We start from the raw sequence: 18,387 nt of genomic DNA on the forward strand, positions 1-18,387 counted from the left end.
AAGTCATCCTATAACTTCCCTGGGTCTTGCTGTCCTGAGATGTCAAGTTAAGAGGGAGAACATGTATTTCTTACCATACAAGTACTACGGAAGAATCAAGAGAACAAGTACAGATGTCTGATTAATATATTAACTGAGGGGTGAAGGTCATAACACATTATTTTCCAAAGACCCGCCCCCATTCCCAATCAAAAAGTGCAGAACCACCCTGTGCAGGCTGAAGGGTCACTAGAGAGGCAGGAACCTGCCGTGCAGCACCGGGTGCGAGGCGAGCTCTCCAACCTGGAGTTTCTGATGCTTCACCCCAAGACCCCAGAAGCACCACTATCTGATCCTGAGTGCCATTTGCAGGGGGTGTCAGGAGATGGGGGGCTCCTGGAGAACAGAAAGTATGTCAGTTCATCAGGTCATTTCTGCATCCTATGTTGTTACGGGACTTGTTCACAGAGGAAGAGTTGGGCAGGTTTTTCAGAGCCAGTCTATCCTACCCATTCTTCAAAAGCCACCTCCTGCACAAAGCTCTTCTCAGTCTTCCCCTGGACAAACATAATGCATCTGTCTTTATGGAATTGTTTGGGTGAACAAATTAGAAGCTTACTGAGTGCAGGGAACCCTGTCTTCTTGACTTTCTTCTCCCCATCTTACTGGTACTAATTAAAGTTCTGTTAAATTAAAATGGGTGTTCTAGGCCAATGTTTCTTAAATTTTTTTTATTTTTACTGGGACCCACAGATCATATAAATAAAACTCATATAAATAAAACTGAAACAGAAGTTTTATAAAGCCATATTTACCCTTACCACATGCAATGCCTTCTGATAATTTCAGTACTGTTCTATTCTACTTCCATACTTAAAATTGCTGTTTGAGGGGCGCCTGGGTGGCTCAGTAGTTAAGCGTCTGCCTTCGGCTCAGGTCATGATCCCAGGGTCCTGGGATCAAGCCCCACATCGGGAACCTGCTTCTCCCTCTTCCTGCCACGCCTGCTTATGCTCTCTCTCTCCTCTTTCTGTCAAATAAATAAAATCTTTTAAAAATAAATAAAATAAAATTGCTCTTTGAGATCCACTTAATGGATTTCATGACTTCAATTGATGGGTCCTGACCCATAGTTTGAAAATTATTCATGATGTGCTCTTATTCTCTTTCCTCCCCCACAAAAGGAAAAAATGGATCCTCCACAAGAAGTAGATAAAAATTCTAAAAGTTCTTAACTGATTTAAATTTGTAAAGTGTCAAATGATGCTCACTTGCCTAGAATCCAAATCCCATGAGAGAAGGCACATGGTAGCCTTAATGTGTGTGGGCGTCACTCTACTTCCACCAATAGGTTAGGACAGAATCCACTTCCCTCTCTAAAACTAATGTGATCAGGCTTTTCAAGTGGGCATTTCTCCTTTTTATAGTCCTGAATGTAGGCAGGAGATCTCTCCTTTGGAGCCCCTATTCCTCCTAGCACAGCCCCTGGCACACAGCAGGGCTGGAAGCACGGGGACAGGAGAGCACTAAGGAGCCTGCGTCTAATGAGGGCACACACGTGGGAACCCAGTGGAGGGCGCTCCGGCTGGGCTCTGAAGCTTCTCTGAACACAGGGAAGGGCTTTCAGACACACGCCTGATGGGTCTCATTTACTCTCCAGGGACTCAGGACGCTTTCTCAGTCTACAAAACTGCTGTACATCCCACCCACAAGGGGCAACCACGTGACTCCATTTTCCTGCTTGTTTCTGAATCACTGTCTTATCTGTCTTCCTCCCTTTCCCCCTTAAAATAGCTGGCTTCACGGTTGTCTGTGCACAGTCATATGATAAGCAGTGATAAAGAAAAAAAATTTAAAGAGCCAAGAAGGAGTAAGGAAGCAAAGTGAAAGAGACGTGTTCTCCTGCGCCTGGGGGTGGGCTCCTAAGACTCCAGTTTCCTAGAAACAAAGCCCAGAGATCAACTTTAAATCTTTAGCCCTGACCATGTGAAAGAGCTAGGCACACTGGCTGAGAAACCCAAATGCCGTTCAGTGTTATCAGGTACTTGGGGAGATAAGACCTGAGTTCTATTCTAGTCCCTACCAGGAGACACCGCTATCCCCAGTTTTCTCATCTGCAAACTTGGGATGAAAATGCCATGCCTCTCCCCAAATCTGAAAGTGATTCATCATTGCTACTTACATGTGTGTCACATGTTTCATTTTGCAGAGGGATATTAAATGAGTCTCGCAACCCAATGAGGTAGGCAGAGCCAATATAACTATTTGCATTTTACAGTTGCGGGAACTGAAGTTCAGAGAGGTTAAATTTCTTCCCCGAGGTCACACAGCTCATTAGGGTGGAGCTGAATTAATCAAGAATAAACAAGCACACTGTCAATGTAGCCCTTTGTGAATGTATACTGGCCTATAAAGGCTTGAAGGCAGGCAGCAAAGACAAACTTAGCAAAAACATAGTGATTCCCTATGTAACTCGTTACGATCAGAACTACCATCTTTTCCAAGTCATGCCCCTCGGATGGAAAGCAACCCTCAACCCCAAGCGACCCCGCAACACACAGAATCAGATCAAATGGACTCTGACAACATTAAGTCCCAAACCAGATAATCTACAACTTATTTTTTACAATAGAATTCTAATAATAATAATAATAACAGCTAATATTTTATGTGTGCTTATCATGTGATAAACACTTTTCTAAGCATTCCAAATGACACAATTAGAGAGAGATTACTGATCTTGTTTTACAGATGATGGACATGAAGGCTCAGACAGGTTACACAACTTGTCAAAAGGACGAACAGCTGGTTCGGTGGCGCCACCAGGATTAGAACCCATCCCTCTAGTGCAAAGCCTTCACTTCTAACCGTGATGCCGCCTGCTTCAATATGCAGTAGCTGGTGCTGCGGCTTTTTCGCCTTTTCCTAAAAGCAGGCAGGAAGCCTGCTTCTCCCTCTCCCGCTCCCCCTGCTTGTGTTCCCTCTCTTGCTGTCTCTCTCTCTGTCAAATGGATAAATAAATTTAAAAAAATCTTAAAAAAAAAATAACATACAGATGTGTGTGTGTGATTTTTTTTGAGAGAAAGAGCGGGGGGAGGGGCAGAGGGAGAGAGAGAAACCCAAGCAGGCTCCACTCCCAGCACAGAGCCCAACACGGGGCTCGATCCCATGACCCTGAGATCATGACCTGAGCCGAAATCAAGAGTCAGACCCTTAATTGACTGAGCCACCCAGGCGCCCCTGTGCGTGATTTTTTAAATAACACATTCTTCTCTGTCATGGAAGGAAGAACACTCCAGACCAAATATCTACAGAACACCTACTATTTAGGTAGATACTATTATAATTTCATGTTAGAATGTATTTAAGCAATCAAGCATCTATTCTGTGCGAGGCACTATGCCAAGTGTTAGCATAAACTGGCATGAGTTCTTCCTCTCTGGGACCTTTTCTGCCTCTGTAAGAGAACAGGCAGAGAGTATCCGACCATCAACACGAGACATCAATAATTTTAAATGGAGGGCACAAATAGTAAATGTTACTAGGATTCCAAGGGCCAAAAGAGCTGTAGGCTGGAGAGTTCTAGGAAAGAGGCCCAAGAAGGAGGGGGATTTGGAGAAGTGGTTAGTATTCCTAGTATTTCAGGAATATGGACATGTGGGGATCGGAGCACCCAGAAAAACTGGACACGGACGAGAAAAGCAAGCTCCCATGGAGGAGGTTCCCAGTGTGGAGGATGCAGGATCCCCTTGGCAGAAAAATGGGGGAGGGGGAAGGATGCGAGTCATGCAGGGCCCAAAATGTCTGGTGGGGTGATGAGGCTAGACTCCATCCTATAAGTAAGTCAGCACCCCAAAAGGGTAGTTAGGGCCACTGCACAACTCTTACATAAATCCCCTGGATTCCAGAGAACCAGGCTAATAAACATAGGAAAATGAACCCTAAAGCTATCATCATGAATTAGTACTCAGGCATCTGACACTTCAGTGAGCTATTCTTTTCTAAAATGAAAAAAAAAAAAAAATACTTTTAAAACAGCTAGGTGGTCATGGCTGGGGACTTGCACTTCCTGTGAACTGAGCTCTCCAATTCAATGTGGGAAAAAGGAGAAGCTGTGGGGTCCTGACATACCTAACAGGCCAGTGGGGTGGACTGGACTTCAAGTGTTAAGGCAGGAGGCCACCTCCACGAGTTTAGGGGTTCTTGAAAGGGGTTGTTCATCAGAAAAACATGTTCCCTACTTCTGGCAAGTGCTGGAATTACTTTTACAAGGGGCTAAGGCTTCCATTTTAAAGTGACTGCAAATGTCCCTCCTCTGCCTTTAGCAGGACAAAGAAATGACAAACATATCCTTTCCTGGGCATGCTTTGTTACTTGGGTAGGGGGGACACAGAGACCCAGCTTTAGCAAATGAAAAGGCAGGATGCCCAGTTAAATCTGAATTCCAGACAATGAATACTTTGTTAGTGGAAGTATATAAGTATAAGTTTAAGTATGTCCCATGCAGTATTTAGGATGTACCTATAGCAGAAAAGTATTTGTTGTTTATCTGAAGTTCAAATTTAACTGGGCTTCCCGTACTTCATCTGGCAACTCTGGGCACCTAACAGAAATAGGACAGAGTCCTGGGAGAGCAAAGGATACAGACAAAGGAGTTTGGGTGCCCAGAACAAACTTTTTCACTTACCTCAACAGATGCTCAGGACACAGAGTTAATGCTTACAAGCCCAAGAACCTTCACCTACATGGACCTCCTTCATTCCTGCCAGCAACCCTACAACCCAAGAAGGGTGACTATTCCTAACCCTTTTCATAAACAAAGAAACAAAAGTTTGAGGAAGTTAAGTGAACGTTCACAAAGTCACAACGCTACAAAATAGAAAAACCAGACCCCCTGCTCTTGGGTGAATTCTGAAGAAAGTTTTGAAGGAAGAAAAGGACTCAGATGGTTGGAGAGGAGAAGAACAGGCAGGTTCTGAGAACGGATCCCTCAGGAAGGTCAGAGGAGCTCTCTGCTACTTTCAGTTCTGTGACTTCAATGTCAAGCATCTAAAATGAAACCTGAGCTTAAAAAACAAGGGTCCTAATAGAAAATTAACAAAGGAATGTATGATTCCTTATAAGCATACAGTAATCTTTTTAAACGCTGGCTATCCTTCAACTCATGTTACTCCTTAGCAATTCTGATGTCCTGGTCAAAAGCAAAGTCCTGCCCTCTCAGTGGAGAACCTTTGTGCCCACCAACAGTCAGGCCAGAACAGAGCAATCGGCGTGCATCCCGTTAGAGGCTGGGCTTACAGAAGAGACACACGGTAGGAAAATGAAATCAGATCCTTTGGCCCAGAGAAATGGGATGTACACTGGACCACAGCAAAAGGGACAGTAAAACAATCTTCAAACCTCAGTTATCCCATTAGGCCCACAAGCGAAGGCAGGTGATGTTCAGGTTAAAATGCAACACTGAATCTGCTTTTTAAAAATTCCAGAGGGAGTAGTATATCAGGTAGGCCCATCCATCCGGAGCAAAGCCAGCCCCAGGGCAGGTAATCCATGTTCCCTGTGCCTCCCACCCCAGGGGCCGCCTAAGAAGGGCCGAGTGTGAGGTTCTAGTTCTGCATATCTGGAATCTGGCAAACCCAGAATTCCCGTTGCTAGCTATTTCAGAAAGGGAGGGAAGTAGGGACTGGAAAAGGTTTTGCTTGAAACTCCTCAGTTGGCATTACTGAATGAAATCTTCCGACAAAAGCTCAATTTCACCTATATCAAATAAAAAATATTAAATGCAAATAATTACCAATAATAAATTACCCTTTATTGAGAAGTTGCTAGAAGCTGGGCACTTTATCATGTTTCATCGGTCAGTATAATAACTCTACAAGATAGCTATTATTCCCATTTTACAGATGAGGGGACGGCTACAGGTGAGTTAAAGAATTTCCCTAATATCATGTAGCCACAACTGATAAAACTAGAATCCAACCCAGGACTGACTCCAAAGCCCACACTACTTTTAGACAAGCCACCCCTCAGCGACCTGAAGGATGCTACAAAGCTAGCCTTCATCCCTATCAGGCCTATCAAGAAATAAACGAAGAAAATTACCTGGAAATACAGCATGGGAGATTTGGGTTAGCCCTTAGGACAGATGCCCTTGATAACCAAGAGTTCAATAGATCATAGTGATTCTGTTCAACACCTTGCCCCAAGCAAAATTCCTAGAACATAAAAAGTGTTTATTATATATTTGCTAAATGGCTGGCTAAGTAGATGGATGGATAGATTAATGACTGAATATCCATTCTATCCACTATTCTCTTTCTTTGGATAGCTTAGTGTTTTAGTGTGTGTGTGTGTGTGTGTGTGTGTGTGTGTGTATTTTAATGAAGCGATTATTTTTGGATTGCATTCCTGCTTTAATCTCACTGGTTTCCTGACTGCCCTCATCACCCAAAATGCTTGCCTGACATTTTTTACGCTCTTCTTCCAACTTAGAGGGGCTCCCTTCCCTGTCTATTCAGATTCCATATTCTACCAGGCCTGGCTCAAAATCTTATGAAGACTTTGCCAACTAGTAGAACCCACATTAATCTTCCTCTCCAGTGAATTCTCGCAGTTCTTCAACTTCACTGTTTCATAAAAGGCTGTTAATCTCAAATCCCCAAATGGCCCACTTGAGGAAAGTCCATTCCTTTTTTTTCCTCATTATAATGTTTTTCAATATATGTCCACAAAACACTAGTTCTATGGTTCTAATAATTTTTTACAAATAAGAGCATTCTATGATGAATCAGTTTGGGAAATCTGTGGTTACACACACAGAGGTGTACAAGTCCCTTTGCTACCAGCCATCTTGGGAGTCTTTGATATACTAATGTGCATTTGACTCTGAAACATTCCCGACATCTTCGATCACAGCAACCTGAGAATATCAGAAGTCTCCTACTCTTTGAAAGATACTCTGGCAAGTACTGGTCGATTACATGTTCCATCCTTGGTGGCTGATTGATGATTCTCTCAGCTGCCCAAAATGGTTTAGATAATCATCCATCTAAAATGTCGGGAGATGGATTCATAGGCCCTGCATTCCAGAAATTCTGCTTGTTTGTTTTTAGAATATCCTTCGAATGGCTCAATGATACAGAAGGCTCCATTTAAAAAATAAATGTAGGGGTGCCTGCGTGGCTCAGTCAGTTAAGTGTCCGGCTCTTGATTTTGGCTCAGGTCATGAGCTCACGGTTGTGAAATCAAGCCCCATTTGAGATCGACACTGGGAATTCACTGGAGAATTCACCCCGTGTCCACACCCAGTGTGGCTGCTTAAGATTCTCTCTCTCCCTTTCCCTCTGCTTCTCCCCCATCTAAAAAAATAAATATATTTTTGTGGGCCTTGAACACTAGGTAAAGAAGCAAGCTATCAAAAATGGCTTTGTGATTTTGATAACAGTAATAAAGAAAGATAAGGAGGGAAAAAAGCAGAGGCTGACAGTTTTTCAGAGATACAAGACTCAGCTTCATGGAAAACAATAAAGATAAAATATCATCAAGTGCTAGGTCGAGCAAAGTCAAGGCCCAAAATGCAGACAGCCAAGTCAGTCAGAATCGTTGCTAACAGAGGCCTTATATAAGGGTATCTAGATCTATGCTCCCTCCTGCTTTCACAGAGGTGGAACCTAAGGTCCAACAGCACTGATTAATAGGAGGTACCCGGCTCCCTAGCCGGTAGGGGGAAAAGAGAAGGATTAGCCAATCCAACTCTAAAGAGGTGTCCCCAGGCTCAGAAAGCCTTGTGATGAGCTTTCCTTCTTAATTAATTTTATACACCAGAATATTTAGGTTATATATTGATTACATTGTGTCTCCTACCAGACTATCTGCTCCATGAGAACAGCTCCTGGCATGGCACCTGGCATATAAGGTATTCAATAAATGTTTGCTAAATGGATGAAAGGATGGCTGGAGCAATGAATGAACAAACCATTGTGTCCACTAGTTAGGATCGCCTGTGGATTCCGCCATCTTTCTTTTCAGCACTGTACTGGGTGGTGAACTTCTTTTTTTTTTTTAAGATTTTATTTATTTATTTGTCAGAGAGAGAGAGAGCACAAACAGGGGGAGCAGCAGGCTCCCTGCTGAGCAAGGAACCCGACGCGGGGCTCGATCCCAGGACCCTGGGATCATGACCTGAGCCGAAGGCAGACCCTTAACCGACTGAGCCACCCAGGCGACCTGGGATGGTGTACTTCTAGAGTGCAGACTAACTTAGAGCAGAATCTAAGTTAGTCTGATTAAAGAGTGTTGCCTATATGACCTTCTACAAGACAGACCCCAAAGGCAGCCTTTAATGCAACCAACAGATGAGTGAGTCGCTACATGTACTTCCTGAGTGGCTCATACTCTGCTTGGTGAGTAACTGGGAGGAAGATACTTCTACTCACAAGACGCTTACATCGGGCTGGGGTAACATAACTGGCATCAGGAGATACTATAGTCTGAAAACAAACGAATCTACTCACGAAGGACATAGGCAAAATCAAAGTCTATGGTTTTCCTCAATAATTAATTACAGGTTCACCTGCCATGGTTTTCCTAAACCCTTCTTGAACCTGATTATATTCTGAATCTGATCTACCTCTTGGGGTCATTAGCTCAATGAGTTTACTCCTTGCTGGCAAAAAAAGGTGACTTTTTCACTAGCTTAAAAAATTACCTCTCTGAGACTTCAAGGTGAAGTAGAGGGGACGGGGAGGGCATGGGGCAGGGGAGGTTCTCATTTCTGTGTTTGGATTCGGTAAGAGACTGTGCTTCTCCCCTTCCTCCCAGGCATGATATTATGGGGCTCAATCATAGTCCCTCTGGAGTTTCCATTCTGTTTAGTGGCGGGCAAGCTGGCATGACAACAGTGTGTTCCTGTCCCATCTACAATCCCAGCAAGTACAGGCGTTTGGCCACTTCCCGTGCTTTCTGCCAGAAAACTGGATTTCAAACAGGTGTGATCCTGCTGATTAGCATTATAATAGATTGTAATTACTTAACCAGCGCATATATACCCGGAGGAACTTGGAGAGAAATATAATGTTTTGCCAAGTGTAGCTTTTATTTATGTAAAATACTGCAGGCCTGCTCTGGAGTTCTTTTAGTCTAAATGAAAGCCCTCGAAGCTTTGTCTGCATATGCTTCGACGAGCTCCAGCCCTGGAGTCCAGGCACCGGAATTTAAAATTTCATTTCTCTGTGCTGCCAATTACTAAGGGTTTTGTATCTTAGGCCCTCATGAGAATTTGAACTTGATTTTAAACTCTGCAAAGGGAGGACAAGCGGGCCTTTTTTCTTCTCCCCTTCCCACAGCACCTTGCACAGGCCCTGGGCACCCAGAACGTTTACAATTCCTACTCTTGGAGACCCTAGACATGACGGAGCTGCTTCAGCTTAGTGCAAACGGCCACATGGAAATAATAGGCATTCTCCCATAAGAACATTTTCAAGGAATCCTACAGATTTTTATACAATATCCTTTTCTTCTGCCTTTTCCTCAATTCTTTCAACTGTACAGAAAGGCTGTTTAGGGAATTCCTTCAACTGCTTAGCATACTAGTCTTCCCAGCTAGATTTCATACTCCTTGGAGGCAGGAATGATACCCCACACAACTTTGGTCTTACCACACTAGGTGCTAGGGTAATACACACTTGTTTACTTAAATTCATTCACTCATTCAACAAGGGACCAGGAACTGTCTGGGGTCCCAAGAGCAGAACAGTGAACAAAAACCTGTGCATTTATAGAAACTCTGTTCTGGTGCTAGAGACAGATAATAAAGATAAATAAGAAAAATATGTAAGAGAGATAAGAGCTAAAGAGTATAACTAAAGAAGGAGAGTATATAAAGCATCAAGATGAAGGGTGAAATTTTATTTTATTTTATTTTTAAAGATTTATTTATTTGACAGAGAGAGAGAGCACAAGCAAGGGGAGCGGCAGAGGGAGAGAGACAGAAGCAGGCTCTCCACCCAGCAGGGAGCCTGATGCGGGGCTAGATCCTAGGACCCTGGGATCATGACCTGAGACAAAGGCAGACGCTTAACCAACTGAGCCACCCAGGTCCCCCAAGGGTAAAATTTTAAACTTGAACCATGAGGGTATCTAGGAAAGGAACATTCCAGAAAGATGGAATGGCCAGTGCAAAGACTGAGGTAGGAACATGGTGAATATGTTGAAGGGTGGCAGGTGGGTCAATATGGCTGGGAAAGGAGTGAAGGGAAAGAGTAGCAGGCGATGTAGGGTCAGAGAGGTCATAACAGGAGCCTGACCATGTTGGCCTTGTAGAGTATAAAGACATGGGTTTCTACCAAGAGATGTGTGAGCTGAGTGACATATGCTGATGAAGTTGGGGCAATGGGGAACCAGTTAGGAGGCTGTTAAAATAATCCAGGTATGAGATGATAAGACCAGAGTGGTCTTGGACCAGAGTGATGTCAGCAGAAATATGCAAAGATGATCAGATCTGGGATATATTTTGAAGACAAAAGATGCTGCTGTTGGCCTGGATATGGGGGTGTGAGAATGACAGGCATCAAGAATGGCTTCTCACGGTTTCTGGCCTGGGCAACTGGAAGGATGGAGTTGCCATTTCTTGAGATGGGGAAGACTATGGGAGGCTTAGATTGGGGGGGAGGCGCCTGGGTGGCTCAGATGGTTAAACGTCTGCCTTTGGCTCAGGTCATGATGCCAGGGTCCTGGGATCTAGCCCTGCATCGGACTCCTGGCTCAGCAGGGAGCCTGCTTCTGCCTCTCCCCCTGCTCATGCTCTCTCTCTGTGTATCTCTCTGTCTCAAACAAATAAATAAAATCTTAAAAAAAAAAAAAAAGATTGGAGAGGAGGGACATAGGATATACAGTTTTGGACATAACAGAGTTTGAGATGCCCTTGCACAATCAAATGACGATGACCAGAGGCAGTCACATATATGAGTTCTGAAGCTATAGCTAAATGGGCTGGAATTAGGAATTTGGAGAAAACAGCATTTGAGAATGCATTGAGATCCATGAAACTAGATGAAACTGGTACAGTAAAACCAAAACAGCAGCTCCCAAATATCCCTATTTTCAATTGGTCATACACTTCAACAAATAATTAACCTTTGGCTACAGTGGCCACACAATTCCTAGACTTTTCAAAACAATCTCATTTCAAGAGATTCTAATATTTTCAAAAAGGCAATTGTTAAGTGTAACTAAATTAACTTTATTTTTAGACTATTCATATAAATACATTCACAAATCAAAGAGAAAAATATCACTGGACCATATGTTCTGATTTAAGATTCTCAAACCATGAATACACACATATAACTCTTCAAATATTAATAAAATTGTTAGAGTGTACAGTAGCCTGGCCCTTTGCTAAGAACTTTACATAGACTCCCTTATTTCTCACAGCAACTGAAAGAGGTTGTCGAACTATTCTAAGAACTATTATATTCCCATTTTACAGATGAAGAAACAGGCCTAAAGAGCCTAGGTCACCTGCCTTGAGAGTGGTAGACGCATCCTGCAGTTAGAACCCACAGACCTGAGAGAAAGGGATCCACTGAAGAGGTAGGGAACTGAGGATCTCAAATAATCACTAAATCTGCTGGTCAAAGACACAGAGAAGGGGAAACAGAACAGACAAGGTCTGACTGCCCAGGAAACCCAAGGCCCTTTAACTGCAGAGCCCCAAAGCCAAGTAGCTTTCCCTGATAGCACTGGGGCAAGAACTAAGCCTCAGGGTAGCTGTTAAATAACCAATCATGTACCAAGGGGAGCCATAGTTAATTAGATGGTAAGTATTACAAGAGTCTGTAGGGAGTGGAGTATGGAGAGATCCTGGAACCTCAGCTGCTGGTGGACAAATTCAAGGGATAGGTGCACACAAAGGGAGATTTGGCCATTCCCAGTCCTTCCACATCCCTTTCTAGACCCTTCCCACCTCACTCCATTTAGATGATGATAAAAGTTTTCAGGGATCTTCTAAGATTTCCCTACAGAAGTCCTGAAGGTAGAGATATGCCTGCAGGCAGTGTATAACAAGGTGTACTCTACCCACCCTCAGTGTGAGACTCAGCAGGGGCCTGTTTAACCACAGCACACGTCCTCAGGCTCCGCCCAGAGCACCAGCATCCGAAACAACAGCCTTAGCTTTGGTGTTAGAACAATCCCCCCAAGGGATTCTGGGGCCAACAAAGCATAACAGTCCCTGAGTCTTACCTCTTCAAAAACAGTGTAGGCCTATCTCACAGGGTCAGCCGGGTGGGATAATTTTGGGAAACCCTATCAATGAGCTATTTGGGAAATAGGAAACAGAAACACTAGCATCCCATTCCTTGCCGAATGAGACTACCCAGCGGAAAAGAAATATTTTGAGGATGATGAAAAACTTGACTTCTTTAGGTCCTGTATGATAATCAAGTCAACAAAGAACCTTCTCCAAGGCCAGGCCCATGGCAGGTTTAGGGGACATAATAATAACTGTAGGAGCTAAACATTCACTGAGCTCTCGCTGAGGGCAGGGCTTGGTCCGTGCACTTTCCATGTAGTAACTCCTTTCATCCCCTCAACAACCCCTTTTGTTAGAGGTAGAGACATTTACTATCACCCACGTCTTACAGAGGAAGAAACAGGAAACAGGAACACAGGTTAAATAGCTCTCTAAAGGTCACAAATGTGGTTGGTGGTGGAGGCGAGATTCAAACCCAAGGAGCCTGGCTTCAGAGCTTAAGCGCTGGGCTGAACCACCTCTCAGAAAATGACATTTTTGTCCTTACCACTGCATTATGAGTGCAGCACGGGAGTGACACAAATGGAGATGTCTTCAGAGGCAGGGGTCGCGGAACCGGGGAGCACGGAGCTCAGCGCACACACTAGTGAGGTGACCACACAGCAAACTCCATGCTGTGCACAGGAACAGCTAGCTGTCATGAGCTGGCTCCATGTACCCTCTCTGCCATCTACCACGCTCCCACCATCCATCCGAAAGGCAAAGCAGCTCCATCCAGCCTTCACGGGGCCACCACTCCTAATGAACCCCAATACCTCTCCTTTACACAACGAGGCTCATAAATCTTGCTGAAGGAATCACAAAGGTCTACTATAAAATCTCAGGACATTTCTGTGTACAAAGTCTTCATACAATAATTATCTGGAGCCCTCCCCTGCCCACAATTTCCATTCTACTCCAGTGTTTCTCGAAGCATAGTCCAATTCTCTCGAGAAGCGCTTGGTACACGTAAGGATTCCTAGCGCTTGTCCTAAACTCCAGAATGAAAAGCTCTGAAGGCAGTGGGCAGATCTATATTTCTAACACTCCCCCCCCCACCCCAGTGATTCTTCTGCACACTCAAGTCAGAGCAGCAGGAATATCTCATTCCTGTGGCTGCAATAGTGTTTAATGGGAATCTGCTTTCAGTATAAGTGAGATCCTCTCATCTCTCTGTAATGAGCTTTCTCTAAAACAACCCCCTTTGTCATCACAACTGATACATCTCTCATTATCTGGAGAATAATTATCTCAGCCTGGCTTTTAAACATTCTAGAATCCACCTCAGTTTTCTCCTACTTTCTCCTACTCCAGGGTTTCCAAAGTGTGGCCCCCATATCGCTAATGGTTTTAAGAGGCACCTGAGATGAACATCCTTCCTTTTTATTTTAGGGGCCGCGTGTTTATTCTAATGTGAACGAAATAAAACTGTAACTACAACACCCCAACCGGTGATTTCAAGCATACCGGGGCTTACGTGGGAAATAAGAGAATCAATGTTTAAAAATTTTAAGTAAATAATAGCACAGGTGGTACTCAGACAAAAGTCTTAAATTTGGGCAAGTTTATCCTGCCTGGTCCTTGCTGACAGGCACCCTCCCTTTCGGCCATGCTTCTCTGATTCCCCACTCCTAACCACAGGCCTTCTCGGCCTTTCTTCCCACAGTGTCTGTGCCTGTGGAATGCTGTCTCCTTTTGTAAATACCTCTTTAAATGTTACCCCCACCTCACGCCCAATCCATGCCTCCTTCCAGGAACCCTCCAGATTCTTCCAGCTCTCCCCCTACACTTCTTTTTTGAACTCCTAGAACATATGCCTAGTCCCACTCATTTAGAACCTAATTGCTACTTAAGTATCTACACGTATCTATCACTTCCCTAGTGAAATGGAAGCCCCCTGGGCTGTCACCCACAGTCTCCTTTAACCCTGGGTTACCTAGAGTGCTAAACTTCCCTGGCTGGGCCTGAGCACAAAACAGGAACTGGGTGAGTACATGTGAATTCGTGGTGCAGTTGAATGAACCTGTCCGCATCAGTGAGAGAAGCAGCTGTTCCATGCCCTCCACTTCGCCTTACTTCAGGCCAGATTTCTTGGCCACACCCGAGAAAGGGTGTATCTCTTCATCACTTCCAGGTAAAGAACACAGAGCCCGGGAGCCTGGGAAATGCTGCCCAAAGGTGTGATTCTGTGGGTGTCCTCTCACTGACCGCAATGGGAATGGGGACTTCAGTCAGCCCAGGTGAACGGGTCTGTTTCCAAGGGCCAGCCCCCTCTGCTGATGCCTCCCCATCGCCCCCACCCACCTCCCCTTCTGGAGGAACCAGAACGGCCACAGCATCCTCCAGTGAAACCAACCCCAGGTGAGCAAACAGAACCAGCTCCACTACTTAATTCATTCTGTGACTTTGGCCTTTTTGTAGCTCAAGTTTTTGTTCTGTTTTTTCAATCTGTCCAATACCTGTTGTACCTAATTCACACTTGCTATGAGACAAAGGAGAGATGATTTTGAAAGCACTTTAAATTATTGAGTACAGTGCAAACATCAGGGACACAGCACATGAATCTGCAGGGTGAGTAGCCTGGGAGGGCCGGGGGGCTCCGTTCTCCACCAGGCAAGCCGTGGGCAATTGGAAGTGTGGGCCCTACCTCCAGTACCCTGTGCGTGCCATGTGACCTTGCTTCTCTCTAAAACCTGCCTCTGCACTGGGGATCTGGTCTAGGGCCAAGTCCAACATGAAATTGAGCACCTTAGAGAATAATGACCAGGCAAGGCTGGTGCTCACGGCATGCTTCACTGCCAAGTGCTCCAAAGTGGGGATGGTGCCCTGATGCACCCAGGGTTTGGGCAGGCCCCGGCAAAGCGTCACCAGACACACTCGGACACCTGTCCCTCCAACAGAGATGTGTTCTGTGGCTAAAGCAGCCTTACGGTTCATCCCACCTGCTCTCTGCCTCACTCCATCTTCCTCATCTGCATGCACAATAAAGGCCCCGTGGCCTCATGACTATACTCGTGTTTTTTCCGTCCTCTTCCTGTTCTAAAACAACAAGTTCAAAACCACAGGTTTTGAGTGTTAAGGTCTGGCCCTGAAACTAGTTATCCCTTCAGCTCACTACTCTCCTGAGTCAAAGAGCCCACGTGTGGAAAGGAAATGAGGAGTGAGTGGGAACTCTGGCGGTGGGAGGCAGGCAGAAGGAAGGGGCATCGGTGAATGAAATGGAATGGAATGGCATGGTGTTCTCTGGAATTCCATAAAGGTTCACCTGCTCCACAAAATGTAAGCCGCAAACCTCCCAGGGTTGTACTTGGTATGGTTTGTTGGAGCTTCCCTGTAAGCCCCGTAACCATGGTTTTGGGCAGACTACATCACAGCGTGAGCAGAGAGAGAAGAGGCTTTTTTCCTATTTTTGTCTAAGACTCTATCTCCTTTTAAAAAAATATGTAAGGTGACATGCCTAGGTGGTTCATATGCAGCCTCTGGCCCTAGGACAATCATGAAGTGGTCTGTTTCCAATCATTAGAAGGGGGATTCCTCTATGTTTCTCCATGAGATGTCTCTTTTTGTATCCACCAAAGAACCCTGAAAACATATGTACCCAGAGCCACACCTGCTCTTGGTGGAAACATGGAGCAAATCAGAAAACACCGAAATCCATTTCCTAATTTAACACCTTCCTTCCTAAAAGAGCTAAAAGAAGGTTGGCTCTCCCTGCCTGGCTCTCCCTGCCTCTTTGGCTGCCAAGGTTGAATGCATTCGGTTTACAGTACCTGGACAAGGAAGGCCTATTTCCAAGTCCCTAGTATTCTGACAGTGTAATCAATTAACTCAATGTCAGACTTAGCAATATCTCATTGCACAGCATCTTGAAAATCAACACAGGGAAATCGAGTAACTTTAAGTAGGATTCAAAGCACTGACTTCCAATTTCTCACAAGCAGAACCACTTTTTAAGATACAACACTCATTCTGGATGCACGGGCGATGCATGGGGCAAAACAAGCTTGGCTTATGTTGCTGGGATCCTGGGGGAGACATCCTCGAGGAGAACACATTTTTCTCCCTGTATGTCAGAAGATGAGCTAACCACCATGCAACAGAATAGAAACAAGCTAGCTTCCTCCTGGAGGGAAAAATAAAGCAGCTCTTCACTCCGCGGCACAGGACAAAGCCAGGACGTGCAAGAAGCCCTCAGTCTAGGGCTCCACGTGCCTCTCCAAGGACGGAGGAACCCACCCACACACAATCACACACAGCCAGCCCACCACGCTCCTGCGGAAGGCACCGGCTTCTCTGCCAACCTTCAGCACCAGTGGCTGGGGGCTCTCCCAGATTGCGAGCTCCCTGTCGCACCCGTTGTCTGGAGGGGGCAGAGGGCCTTACTTACCCTCTTTCCAAGTCTCCTCTTCGTTGCCCCAGTGCCTACTTCTCCTCAACTACGAAATGGAGTATGCTTCCCCGAGGCAACTGAGACACAGACACACACACACCCCAGATGGCAATAAGTCTCGGCGCCCCATGACCAATGCCAAGGCCGTGAGTGCTTCCCTGGGACCCCACAGCGGGGCTCCCGGACCGGGAAGCGCCCGACTCACCCAGTCCTCGAAGTGCCGGCTCCCGTTCTGCAGCAGCTCCTCAAACTGGATGGTGCAGTTGGCCACGAAGTCGTCGTAGCCGATGGGGGCATCGTGGAAGACGGCCAGCTCTATCTTGCGCCCGTTGCACACATCGGTGACGAACTCGTCGTGCCAGGCCGGGCTGTTGGTCTTCTGCTTGGTGGCCGTTTGGCCGATGCGCGAGTCGTCCACGTTGAGGGCGATGTAGGGGTCGAGAAGGAAAGTCTGCGGCCGGGGTCCCACCGCATGGCGCAGCGACCAGGCTGTGGGCTTCAAGCTCACGGCCTCGCAGATTTTGATCTTAAGAAGGCCATTGAACACTACCATGGTCGGGGCGGGGAGTGGGGGCCGGGGTCACTCCGTCCGCCCCGAGGGCAGGAATGAAGAACCGACGCCCTGGCGCTCTGAGCCACGGGGAATCCTGGGTCCCCTCTCACCCCACCCCACACTGTCCCTACACCTTGTAGCGTTGTGCCCTGGCGCGGGCGATTCTCAGCGAGTGCATGTATTTCCCCGCCGGGTTCCTAACGGAAAACAGGGAGGGGGGGAGAGCTGGGGGACGTCCGTGTTTGGAGCAAGTCTCTCCCCCCCTACCACCAGCAGCACCCCCAGAAGAGGAGACGAGCTGTCGGCTTCGCGGCAAGCCGCGGGGGCTGTGTCGCCGCTTCGCTGGCTCTCCGGGTCCGGGCTGCGGGGACGCGGGCGCCGCGCCCGGCGCTTACCTACCTTTCCGAAACATAATCCCCGGGAAATTTCGACTCCGGGAGGGGGAGGGGGATGTGGGACGGGGCGGGGACGAGAACCGGGGGCGCAGATTTCAACCCGGATCCTCTTCGCACACCCAGCGCCTGCCGCTGACCGCGCGGGGCGGGGGATGGATCGAGGGATGTTCAGTCTATCCGGAGGGATGCATGTCGAGAGGAAATGGTCCTCCTCGGAGCCAAATTTTTTAAAAAATCCACAAGCCACACAGCCAGCCCGGCCGCCTCCTCTTGGGCGAAGCCGCGCGGCGCGGCGGTCGGCGATCCGGAGGCGCCAGGAGCCCGGAATCTCACATCCGCGCGGGCTCGGGAGTCGGGGTGGCCGCCGCTCGGGCTCGGGGCGCAGGCCGGCACCGGGCGGTGCGCAGCGCGGCGGCGGCGGGGCCGGGACTGCGACTCGGCGCGGCCCCACCTCCCGGGCGCCGGCGCCCGCCCGCCGGGCTCCCCGCGTCCCCGCTCTCGGCTGCCGCTCGCTCGCCGCCCGCCCGCCCGCTCTCCCCCTCGGTCTCTTCTCCCTCCGTCGGTGTGCGAGCGAGTCTCCCTCCCTCTAATGCAGGAAATGCGCAAAAGACGTCAGTGTGTGTGTGTGTGTGTGTGTGTGTGTGTGTGTGTGTGTGCACGCGCGCGCGCGCTCCTGTGTTTGGGGAAATAGAAAGTTTTGCCTGTTGGGGGAGCAATACGGGAAAAGTGAGCCGAGGAGAGGACGACGCAGAGGGCGAGCCTGCCGGGTCGCGGCGGA

The 18,387-nt window shown here is 47.0% G+C and overlaps 1 protein-coding gene across 2 annotated transcripts in view; it reads right to left on the reverse strand.

Annotated features, from left to right (window-relative positions):
• The window catches only part of PRKCE (protein kinase C epsilon), a 480,084-nt gene extending 462,012 nt beyond the window's left edge, over positions 1-18,072 (reverse strand). Inside the window, exon 1 of one of the 2 annotated variants that reach the window (XM_078056612.1) lies at positions 16,867-18,070. In XM_078056612.1, the coding sequence (XP_077912738.1) occupies positions 16,867-17,214 (348 nt within the window). In that variant the 5' untranslated portion in view covers positions 17,215-18,070. Of the gene's footprint in view, positions 1-16,866 lie in introns of both variants that reach the window. The other variant, XM_036070369.2, reaches the window with a different exon arrangement.
• Between the last annotated feature and the right edge of the window lie 315 nt (positions 18,073-18,387).

Source organism: Halichoerus grypus, chromosome 10 (assembly GCF_964656455.1).
Source record: "Halichoerus grypus chromosome 10, mHalGry1.hap1.1, whole genome shotgun sequence".
Taxonomy (NCBI): Eukaryota; Metazoa; Chordata; class Mammalia; order Carnivora; family Phocidae; genus Halichoerus; species Halichoerus grypus.